The 12,350-nt window shown below is 37.0% G+C and overlaps 1 protein-coding gene across 5 annotated transcripts; it reads right to left on the minus strand.

Annotated features, from left to right (window-relative positions):
• Positions 1–317: 317 nt before the first annotated feature.
• LOC128683451 (odorant receptor 10a-like) lies at positions 318–11,139 on the minus strand. Of its 5 annotated transcripts, XM_053769121.1 has the most exons (5): positions 11,046–11,130; positions 10,105–10,206; positions 2,002–2,170; positions 1,641–1,852; positions 318–1,337 (listed from the first exon to the last, which is right to left on the minus strand). In XM_053769121.1, exons 2-5 carry the CDS (start codon positions 10,163–10,165, stop codon positions 688–690), a joined length of 1,092 nt encoding a protein of 363 aa, XP_053625096.1. In that variant the 5' UTR covers positions 10,166–10,206; positions 11,046–11,130; the 3' UTR covers positions 318–687. The 5 variants fall into 5 exon arrangements, with proteins under 5 accessions (XP_053625096.1, XP_053625097.1, XP_053625098.1 ...); XM_053769122.1 differs by lacking the exon at positions 10,105–10,206 and having other exon boundaries at positions 11,046–11,139; XM_053769123.1 differs by lacking the exons at positions 10,105–10,206; positions 11,046–11,130 and adding an exon at positions 10,941–11,040.
• Between the last annotated feature and the right edge of the window lie 1,211 nt (positions 11,140–12,350).

Here is a 12,350-nt window from a genome sequence, read left to right on the forward strand (position 1 = left end):
ATTGTCTGGCGCACTGGTTGCATAGTTGTTTGTTTAATATAAGTAAATTACAAAGTCAATAATGGACTCGAAAACAAAATAAATTAGGTTCAATTTGTCATAACGTTACTTGCATGAAGCTAAAGGACAGTAGTTTCAGAGTTAGGATTCTGTGCTCGGGGCTTGTGTCGCGTTACAGTTTACACGCAACCTTCGATGGTTTAATTTTACATTGAGTGACCTTTCACGCAATGTCACTGCCGATGTGTATATTTTTACCACTCAATCTTGACATTCCCATCTAGTATAAAAAAAAACTTCAATAAAATTGGGTTGGATAAAAATAGTTTTCATTCAACACATTTCTACATGGTACACACGAAAAACTCATGAAGGCACACGAAAAGACAAAATAAAGTTCTGCATTTATTTCGAATAAGTAGCTGACATAGATCTGAACTTTATCCATTCGGCCAGTTCTGCAAACCTATGTCATAAAATATTTAATTAAAACTTTATTGCACACAATACAAAAAAGTATATATGGCGGATTGAATGGTATATGACGTTCTCTACCAACAATTGGACGAAACATAGATAGCAAGGTGGTGCGATAAACTTATCTATATGACATATTTGAAATAAGAACATATATATTTATTTATCGTAATATACTCACTGCATTAAAATTTACTAATTCCTGACAGACTAGACTTTAAATACGGTGACAAATTTGTAGATCGTCTGCATTGCATATGCGAATGTATATATACAGATAGGTACAACTTTAGCTGCAAACAGTACGACAGGCTTTTGCGACTGCTTCAGCATGAATAACACCGTTATGCGATCTTTTTTTGTGAAGTTCTCCCAGCCGCAGTCATAGATCGCTATTTCTATCCTCTCCGCAGCTGTTGTGAGTCGTTGTCCTAACAAGCAATACAGAAAGAACACAAGAAGATTGTGAGAAACAAGGGGACCAAATTTTAAACAAATATCTAGTGGTAATACGAAAAATACCAAGAGAGACATGGCATAATTTGAAAAGTCGACGCCAATGAAAATTTCATATATATGTTGTAGCTTTTTCACTGTCTGCAGAATTTTTGAATGACGATAAATACTATTTTTGAGTCGATTCGATATCACTTCGTCTCTATAGTGACTTGATTCGGCAGAAATTTCTCTGATGCTGGCGATATCTAGTCGAAGAATGTCACACATGGCGGTGGTGTGGGTGACGAGGAATATGAGAGCAGCGTCGTACGTCCCGACCACGATAATGGCCGTGAATTCTTGCAATGTTAGTGCAGCTTTGCACACCGCCATGTTCAGAGTCCCCGATAGTGGATTCAATCCTGAAATTAAATAATTATCAGAAGTACGATTCTCAGTGTAAGTCTGAGTTTGGTTTACTCTAAGAATTTCCATTTAAGTAACAATACAAATTAAGCAATCAAATAAATACCTATATTATGAGGGTTTAAATGACACTCCCTACATTTTTAGGGAATGCCATTTTGCTCTTCTATTATTGCTGAATTATTGCTGATCTAATTTACTAACATCCCTACAGATCAATCCATACTTATTATTCGTAATTCAGGATAACTCGAGTAATTCACAGGTGCATTTAATCATTATCTCATCCCGACCCTCACCCGCACAAGCAGACACTATGATGTCATTGACGTCGATAATCCTAGCGGTGGAGAAGATCAACACGTCGTTGACGAAGTGGAAGCCGAAATTGGCCAGCACCAGCATCTTGATGAACCGCAGCCGGCTCGCGTGCTCCGAGGAGAACCTCTCCGACTCCTTCACCAGGTCGTCGTTCTTCTTCACCATACTTAGCGCTTCCTGAAAGCTGGACCTAAGAATCATTGCAAATATCAATTCCATAAAATTCTATAGGTACTTAAAGAAATTGTATCAAAATGTGTCAGTTTAACATATTTATGTATAAAACAAACAAAAATCAAAGTGTTCAATATACAGAATTGTGAAAAAAATGTAGGTAACCTTTTGAACAAGGTCCAGCAGCCAGCATTGCTGATGAGGAGCAAGACTGAAATGTTGAGGAAGCTGTTAACGTAGTCCACAACATCCTTCGCGTAAAACTTGTTGTACATGAAGGTCCCGATGGTGTATGTATGGAAAGTGAGGCCGAGGTGCAGCAACCAAAATGGCGCTGGAATTTATAAAACGAGAACAAACTATAGCAAACGATAGTCTCAAATGATACTAGACACTAGATTCACACACCAGCAGGGACTCCGAAATTGTTAATTTCATCTTTTGTTCTTAGATATCTTTAGATTTTCTTCAAACAACAGTATCAACAATATCTACAATAAACTTGGTAATAGAAGAGGGATAGACGTAACTGGCGACGGTGCGAAAGTGAGATCTATGTTTAATAAAAGTTATTCCAGAGTTATGTTCGTTCGAATAGGGACCCCTCCCGGACTAAGAGTTTGTGAATCTCATGAAAAAAGAAATAAACACAAATAGAATGCTAATCACGACGCCAAACCCCCTGAGATTTTTCCAATACAAACTTACCAAGGGCAGATTATATACATTTAATAAAGCGTCTAACTTAATTGCTTATAAATATACTGCTATTTAACATTTCCGAAGGAGTCTGTATTGTCGTTACTTGTGCATGAATTCTAATTAATGACAGCTCTTGTATCAATTAAGTCTGCCATACAAATACATTAATAACGAAAACGATAGTCTTCTGATCAAGTGAGTTGTTGCTAACACATTACTTTAATGACTTTTTAAGAAAGTGAAAGAAAAACCATAAATCAACATAAATCTAAATTAGTCTACAAACTCAGTCAATGTTGTTGAAACACTGAGTGAATTATAGTCGAATTGAGTGGTCTAGCACGCATTAGCATGTAATAAAACTTCCGTACTAATCTTGATTTAATTTGGCGTTTAGATGCTTAATGAAAACAAACCACCAATTTTCTTTTGAAAAAACGAATAGCCTCCAAACTTAGCCATAAAATTAACAAGCCAAAAAAGCGTCTCGCAGGAATTATTCGAGAGCTGATGCTTCACGCGGGAGAAACTGGTTCTAATGCTGGCGACGATCATTGTGCAGGACGGAACGAAGGGTACTGCGGATGGTGGCCGGGCCGGAGCCAAGAGTCGGGCACTGCAGCACAGGTGTCAATTTGTCGCTCGTTAAAGGTGCCAATTTGTAGCTTGTTATGTACGGTAATTATAACATTGGATTGGTTAAATGACAGCAAGAGTTCGAAGTGGGAGAGACATGACTTTTATTTTTTTTAGTCGATCTACTTTTATTTAAATGGTGTTGCCTAGATGACATGTTGTTCCATTATTAGCGAGGTATTCAGCTATTTCTTTCTCGAAATTGCAGTTTTGAGCAACTAATAATTTCAATTCGCGAGATGCTCCAACATTTTTTTTAGGAGATCACATAAAGATCATATACACTTTAACGTTTTTATATTGTAAACTGCAACGATAGCATACTCGTATAGGTCACCGCAGCTAAAGTCAACCAATGTAATTTTATTTTGACAAAACAGTACGAGAACTTTATAAACGCATATTACACCTACGTTTACTCGAGATGAAACCTCGATCAGTTGTAATTTCAAAAATTACTTTCACGACGACCCCGTGCTTAGAGCGAGCAAATCTGATGGTCTTTATAATATAATGCTTAGGTCTTCTCACCCCGATACACCACCTGGCAAGAAACTTCCATCGGGTTGCGGCCTCCACTGGGCTGCCTGGAAGTCTAGAATATAGGCAGACTGGAAAAACTGCAGACTCCAGGCTGGTGTATATGCCACATAAACCGAGCCATTGGGGCTTCTCCAACCACAACTGCGGCGCCATCCACGGCTATGGTTTTCCTGTTAACATGCCCCAACTGTCCTACCTCCTCCAGTATGGAGGACCTAATCGAGGCAACAATATGTTGTTGATATTGTTGACCTTAAGTGTAGCCATATGCTGGTCGAATATAATAACAATCTCGACACGACTAGAAGAACCTAAGAAGAATAACAACAAATATTCATTATGATATGTGTATTTCTAAGTCTATGTCTCTACGGCGTCAAGAATATCTCGGAATAAATGTCTTCTTTGTTCAATTACTTTAATAAATGGGTGTTAAGTAACGGTTGGTCATGTTAATTAGTAATCCAGTCCTTGACCACCTCGGCAAATTCTACTACATGTAATATTAATACCGCTGGTGACGCTTCCCATAGCTGTTAATTATTGGACTGATAAATAAATATTTAATTTAGGTTGGCTGGCACTGGCATAAAACTCTTGGCCCCTTGGATGATTCAAGTTCTTGTAGCTCAGGCGTTAGCAGATAAACTTCAGTTAACATACGACGATGTATTACATATACATACGTATATGTATTTGGCTCAGATTGAACGCCCTAAAATGAAAATTGTATTGAATAAATGTAAATAATCTCGCCCGTTTTACGGGATGCATACACTGAAAATATATTTAAATTTCACCCTTGCACGGGTCGATCCCACGGTAGAGCCCCTAATATGATTTTGATGAAATGAGTATGGATTACATTTTATTCATCATATCGATGTGAGAACTGTGCAATAGTGGGTGGGGGCGACTGCCACGTGTCGGAGCGCAAATGACGTGCGCGTGCGCGTGCGCCTGCCTGCGCGCCGCGGCTTAACTCACAGGAAGTCCTGCCCGACGGGTTAATAAAGCCGTAATTATCAGTTTGACAGTAACAGATATCTGGAACACATCTCTCATTAGGGATAGTACCATGTGCAAGATGCTGGGGTTTGTGGCCTATACTACAATCAGAACCCACGCGACCCACGAACCACTAGTATTTACAGTAGTGAGTGTAGTGCGTCATTTCAACTTGACGAGCTACTGGTAAGCTAAAACGTTAAATATCGTATAAGTTACTGGCAAAACAAGGAAATCATTACATAGATTACAATAATACGCAAATATGTATAATAAACACAAGAATATATTAACACAACTTTAATTAAACTATTAAAAATCATATTGGTGAACAATTACTGCAGTTAATTCTATTAGATAATTATTTAAAATACTGGAACAACTCATAATTAACTCGTTAACTAACCACATGTGATAATTCTAAGTTTTTGCAAAGAAAGGTAGTTTTTAGAAACAGGTTTATTTAATATGAAAATCAAATCTAAATTTTTAATTACAAAAATCTGAACACTAAATTATTTCAATCCACAAAATTAAGGGATATAAAAAGAACACGTTTTTACTCTCTGGTAGTCGATGATGAAGTGAAGTGTAGCAGACGTTTTGCCTCGCAGGAGCGGAAGGGTGACGTTTTACAATTTGAGCGGAAGTGGCGACAACATTTAGTAAAATTGCGTTTACATTGAAATGTGTAGGACACAACGGATGAACATTTTCACGGTTTAAAACGTTCGTCCTTTTATAAACTCATGTAATTTAAGAATGCCTGCAATAAATATTTTTTTATCTCCCTTTCAGTCTGTCTTTTTTTTTATTATACCGATATTACTATGTACCTTTTTAATTTACAGCATGTTACCTTTATCAATAACTGGAGCTCGTCATACCGTTTTTTGCAAGCACATTGCCCGTCACCGGCGCGCGTGTCGCAGGAAGATTGGACTAATCTCAGGCGCCGCCGTCTCGATTCTCCGTCGACGGCACGGCCGCGTCGGGCGGCCCTGCGTTTTGTGCCTTGCTCACTCTAGCGCAGTTTATTCTTTTATTTTTCGGCAAACGAAGCTCTTACAGCTAGCTGGTGATAGATTTTGATTCTACATTATTTTTTTAATGTTGTAGATTATTCTCGATCGCAAGTCCATTAATTTCTAGTCTATAAAGTGTGCGACATTTAGCCAATTACAAAAATAGGTATATATTTAACCTCAACTTTGACCCTATGTCTAAGTAGTGTATTGTAATTTTTTTACGCAAACAAGAACAAGGCATACTTCTGGCGATTTACTCCGGACACATGAGAAAGACTCAATACAACGATAATGTCGAAACTCCATTGTTATGTATTCTATTGCTTTGTTTCATCCGGCGTACTTCTGAAATGATCGCTAATAATAATGAGCGATGCGATTCTGTCTGTCAGTCCCGGTCGTTGCCACCGACATCTGCATATAAAGTGGCGCAAATGAGTTAAGATGCGCCGCGACCCTCACCAGGTCGGGCCACAGAGCACGAGATTGTAGAGACAAAGCAAGACAAACATGAATAAAGTATGGAAGGGAGTAACAAAAGTAGTAACTATTGTTTTAATTTTCAGTTCATTAATCATCATCATCATCTCGAATCGATAACTATTTAAAAGAAATACATTTATCACCACAAAGAACGTGAACAGGGAGTGGGACAATTCACAATGATTTAATTAAGTCCAGAGTAAGTTTTGTGTATGACACTGAACTTGTGTTATTTCTGACATACTAGCTCTTATAACATTTATTATTGTTCATGTCTAAAAAAGAACCATCTCGCATTTGTACAATAGTTCGATGCACGTAAAGTTTTCCTCCAGATTGTAGCTATACAAAAGTAGAAGAATTGCAATTTGTCTCCAAGCATAGCTACTCTGTACCTGTGTGATACTGTGGGGTATTTATAAAGTATCCCGCGATTCGGCTCGTCTAGGATTAACAATTTATTATTTTCACACAATAGCTTTGCATTCAAGAGGGTTGGATTTGGAGGGTGAGGGTAGCTGCGTCGGCAGGACACACGGGGACGGATTACTCATTTACATTTTAATAAAACAAGGAATTAACTATGGCAGCATTGTTTATGACTCATCAAAAATCGATCAGCAGAAAAAATCTTGGTATCATTGGGAAAAAATAAATATGTATACTGATTGTTCGAAACAAAAGAAAAAATATTTGAAAACCACTTTCATATTATTAAAAAATTATCACGGCTTTAATAAGTGCGTTGTACAAAGTATCCACTAATTCCATGAAAATTATATAAATATCTAAGATGATTTTTTATTGAATTGACTCTAAAAAAGTTTTCTAATCTGATCTTTAGATTCCCTATCTATTTCTAATAAAAAATATTTATCTAAATGTGGAACTATACTGAATTGGGCTCTAAATCTATGAACATGTTGACAATAAACATAATATACAGTGTATGTAAGTTATAGATTCGAGTGAAAGCCGTTCGCTGCTACATTACATACAATAGGTACAAGCGCTTTCCAGAACTGCAATAAAGTAGGTACATAACGGGCAGCGAACAGTCTATTAGCCAGTTTGCGCTGCGGTAACAAAACACTGAGCATATAGAACTCCAAACTTATTTTTTATTAATTAATGAAGGTGAAGAGTAATTTTAAAAGTGTTATCCCGGTTAGTTTAAGCCTGCCAACTTTCATTGATAGATGTGTTCGTATTGTTATATACACATACATACAAAAACTTTAGCTGTAATGCCGATATTTTATTAACTTTTACTTAACTACAATAAGCATTATTGTCATTTTGAATATTTCATTATAGTCAAGGATCATTGTTTTTAACATGAATATATCTAAATGATAACAAAGTAATAAACTTACTAGTATTATAACTCTTTCAAACACTAATTACCAAGTCCTGATTCACGGTATACGCATTGTAACAACAAAAATAAATGTATCTACAGCATTTACAGCAACGCGCTTTATCTCTACATTTTCATTACTTTGTTTGCTATCACAGACACAAAGTGAAGCCTAACTGAATTACCGGGCGCTTTCTACAGCTTCGAGAGGCTCGAGAAGTCGAGCTTTCACCTCAGATAAAGCCCTGATACTACACAACCGCGAGGCATGTTGCAATTTATGCACATTGCCTAGGGCTGCCACACGTTACTGCATTATTTGCACTTTAATAACATAGAGACGACAGTTGTCAGACGTGTTTTATTGATGTACCTGAAAAATTTGAGCATTTTTTCCACGTGTTTGTTATTCTAAAAACAACTATTAATCATTAGACGCCAAAACTGTAACTTAATTTGAACTGAACGATTATTCTCCATCCTCATTTAATTATCAATTGGTAGCCATGTTGTATTGTGTGTTGTACGCAGCAAGTACATGTTCCGCGTCAGTGAGATCTAGAAATATCTTTTTATTAAGATAGTGTAAAGATAAATAATTCCCTGGAGGTGTGAACTGAAAAGTTGTAAAAGTTGTAGAGCAGTTGTTAAATGATTATTACGATAAACATTTCTTGCCATAAGAATAATAAATACTTATATATTTTTTTTTACTTTACTACTTTCTAAAGTTCATTCGGTATTAGCATTAACTGTACAACTACTAGGAGGATTATATAATCTATGTTACTATTGACATTACACGGGTTCATTTAGTAAGCTGCCTAAGCTACGGTGAATAGATCGCGCGCTGCCGGCGGCGCTTTCTCTCCGCACGTAAAGGGCGCAATGTTTTCGTGCGGTTCCAGACGCCGGAGACCGAATTACTACAAGGTGACGTTATGTAAACGACGTGCGCTCAATGTCGCGTAGTAAACAAGCTATAATTGATTCACTAGTACTCTAACTATAACTTTTTTAAATATAACTTTTTGTGACAAATTTTAATATTCAGAGAAATGATATTAATTTAGAAATCCCTATTAAGATTAAACAAATAAAATAATTCATTAATCCAAACGTAAGAGAGAAAGATTGTGTGTCGTCTAATTTCAACTTAGAAATTTGGTAATATAACTTTTCGTCAAAAACGTCAAAAACTGTATGATGATATAAACATATAAAATATTTCATTATAATATACTTTAATTATAAAGTTAAAATATTTGAAAATGTTATACATGAATTTTAAATCGTATTAGTGTTTATTTGGTCATATGATATAAAACGTTTTCAACATTATTTAAAAATAGTTGATTGATTGATGACGTACCTAACAGTGGCGGTGTTTATTTGTTTATTTGTGTATCACGCATGAACTCCTAAAGGAAGCCCCGTCATTCTCAATCTACAAATACTGCTGTCACTCGCCATTGACGGTCGCTGCGCTCGAAATAAAACGCAATTTATTTTTAAAAATTCCTCCGAAGATATATCACTGGTTGATATTACACAAATAAACCTCTCCAAAACGATCAATCATTTCAGTTTATTCGGCACGTACCTACAATATATTGCTGGAATAAAAATATTTCAATAACAAATGCCATGTATATATCTGTGAGGAATTAGATATCGATCACTAAACATTTCGTGGAAACGTGTTCATTCTCACTTCCAAGAATGCTAATACTGTGTAATTATCACATGTCGTTCATATAGAAATAAACGAAGTGTAGCGTATAATTTGGATTTATTGCTCGTCTAGTTTGATTCCGCGTATAATTTTGCTGATTAGACTTATTTTTTATTCGAATAAATCACAAGCTTGGGGACTTGGCCCAGACTTGGAGATATTGATGACGGAGATATTTTCAAGTACATGTCACACTGTTGGGGAAAAAAGTGTAAATTAATACATAGCTTCAACGCTATGAACTCAAATATTTTAATAATATTCTTAATCTATAATAATATTCACTTTCACATTTATAACTATTCATTTCCTACAGAATTTCCAAGTAAAACTATTTATCTGTGCGATGTCAACCGTTCGCATTCAGCTGTCATCTCCGCTCACTTTACTGCGGCACCAGAGTTCCTGGATTGCCATAAAACTGGCAATAAATTTAAAACGTGTTCACGTTTACGAGGGATATCGAGCGCTCGATAAAATGCATTGACTGCAATCCTAGCAGCCAGAGCCGGCGATGGACTGCGCTGGAGCGATACTGTCGTTTATAGCCGTTGTCAAGTATGGAAGCGTCTCGGATGACTTGTATGAAGTAATTGATACGACACTATCTGAGTTTGAAGTGGTTCGTCGCGGCAGTCCAAATTCCAAGATAAATTCGAAAGGCATGGAGCAAGTAACATTTACGATCTTTTTACATGTTTTCTATTCAAGATAGACTTATTACGAGTTGATATTAGAGTAGTAAAACTGCATTGATACATGTCTCTACGCACATGCAAGCGTAACTCCACCGGTCCGAGGACAGCTCCCTGTGAAACGCCGCTTCATTATCATGCAAATCGCCAGCTCTGGGAATAGCTTCGATTTTATTGGCTCTGAAACAATTTTAATAAGTTTTTTCCGCGAACGAAACCGTATTTATAACTTAATTGTAAGCTAGCAATTGCTTGCAAAAACTAAATATTATAAATTTGGCATGCATAGTTATTATCATATTCGGTGGCTAGTTGCGTAGATTACTACATATCAATACTTACTTAACTATTGTTACCAATTATCACTACACAGAAACTTTACATTTTTACGTGTAATAATAATAACTACTGTGGGCGAAGTGCGGGTTGACACTTCACTTCTCACCATCGAATGGATTCTAAGTGAGACGCAGCGAACCAATCACATTGCAGTGTGGTTGTCGTTGCGTCACAATGGCGCAAATGTGATCAGTTCGCAGCGTCTCACTTCGAATTGATTCGATGGAGAGAATTGAAGTAAAAACCCACACTAACCCCTCTGAACTTACTTCCCTACTTTGCTCTTAGCAATCGATATAAACCGCCACACTCGATGCTCAGTACTCATAATATCCACTGGCATCAATTTGCCGGTGACGCAAACGATTGCTTTCTCTGACCGAACGATATCGTAAATTTACAACATCCAGTGTTATTCCGCTGGAGTTACGTCCGACTGACGTACCTATGTGTGTAACTGGAATACTATTCCTTCAGCTTGGCGTCTTCAAGAGCTTCTGGTGATTTGTTCAGCTTTACTGTGCCAGTATAAATATATTTTTCTTAAAATTCTAAAATTGTTTTGCCATACTTACATTGTTAAATATTTATTCACTCGTATTTTTATATAGGCACTAAGTCAAGCAAAGTTTGTATTCACTTTGTCTATATTTGTAAACAAATCACACGTTAAATCCTACCTTCAAACAAGTTTTCCTCGTGTATTGATCCACTGATATAATCATAATTTACGAGCTCTCCCGAGAAACTGCAGCGCCCGGGCCATCTGGCACATTTCACAACCTTATCATCCATGTCTCAATGTATCGATGACTTTTTATGCCCGCGATGCGGTCATACATCGAAACAGATCTGGCAGTCAAGATGACTTGGACAGAAGGGGAGGACTTCGGTGTTTAGGCATGATCGCCGGCAGAGCGCCCTTCGAGGTGTATTTGACAGTGGCAAAATAGGTTCATCGTTAATGTCGCGTATTCCGACACGCTACATAAACGATGAGCGTACATGTATTCCATTAGATCGGCTAATTTCGATTATTATTATTTCGATGCGGCGCCATTCGAATAATGAATATTCCGAACGAGCACTTTCTGTACCAAAGGATATTCTGTGACAGTACATCAAGCTGGCAGTGAAGATGACCCGCATCGCTCACTGCGCTGACGCAACGGGAGCCTCGCGAATTCTGACGGGTTCAGCCAACGCTATATGGGCCACTCATTTTTTAGTCAACAGCGTTTCATTTAAATGGATGGCTGCAGATTAAAAAACGTAATTTATATTCGTGTTCAAAACCGTCATGAGTAATTTTCTTCGAATATAAACATGTAATATATACTGTACCGCGCTCAAACTATCAAGTAAAAATTCTCCATTTATGTCGCGTGTGTATTTAATGGTATAGTTTTCAAATTGACCCATTTTGTGTAACTTAATGATATTATTTGATATTATTCCGAAGCGTATCAATTCTTACAATGATCCATGTCGCTCTATTCTAGAGCAGTATTATGCAGTAATTGAATTCTTCAAACCTCTTTGTGCAGAGAACTGCTGCAGGAAATGCCAATAGAACCGGGCCTCGAGTGTCGTGGAGACTAGACCGACGACGCGTGGCTGAGAATTGTAAGGAATGAAAGTTATCGGAGTATAGCTGTGGAGTATAGTAATGTCAAGGCGCCAGTGGGCGGGATTTATTTCAACTGCGCACTCGCTGGAATAAAGAGGTAGATGGAGTTTATCATTTAAATATTATCGAGAAATCAAAGTTGATCGAAGATCGTAGATTTTCTGGGGATTTGAAATATTACGATAATTACTAAATATATTCTTCCCAAAAACTCGTCAATAAGTCATTAATAAAATCGATAGAGCTATCGGTTAACAGTCAGGGATCTTTATATTATTTATGATACTTAAGTCTGCTTTCGAAGATATCTAATAATAGTTGTAGGAATCTAGAATTTTGAGAACATTTTGTGGTT

This window comes from Plodia interpunctella, chromosome 3, assembly GCF_027563975.2.
Source record: "Plodia interpunctella isolate USDA-ARS_2022_Savannah chromosome 3, ilPloInte3.2, whole genome shotgun sequence".
In the NCBI taxonomy this organism is placed as follows: domain Eukaryota; kingdom Metazoa; phylum Arthropoda; class Insecta; order Lepidoptera; family Pyralidae; genus Plodia; species Plodia interpunctella.

Excerpts from the sequence above, each read along its gene's own strand:
- LOC128683451 (XM_053769119.1), bottom strand. The coding sequence starts at position 3,093 with ATGATCGTCGCCAGCATTAGAACCAGTTTCTCCCGCGTGAAGCATCAG. Across the intron at positions 2,171-2,954 it reads TTTTCAAAAGAAAATTGGTG|CGCCATTTTGGTTGCTGCAC; the intron begins GTTTGTTTTCAT and ends TATAAATTCCAG. Across the intron at positions 1,338-1,640 it reads CATAGTGTCTGCTTGTGCGG|GATTGAATCCACTATCGGGG; the intron begins GTGAGGGTCGGG and ends ATTTAATTTCAG.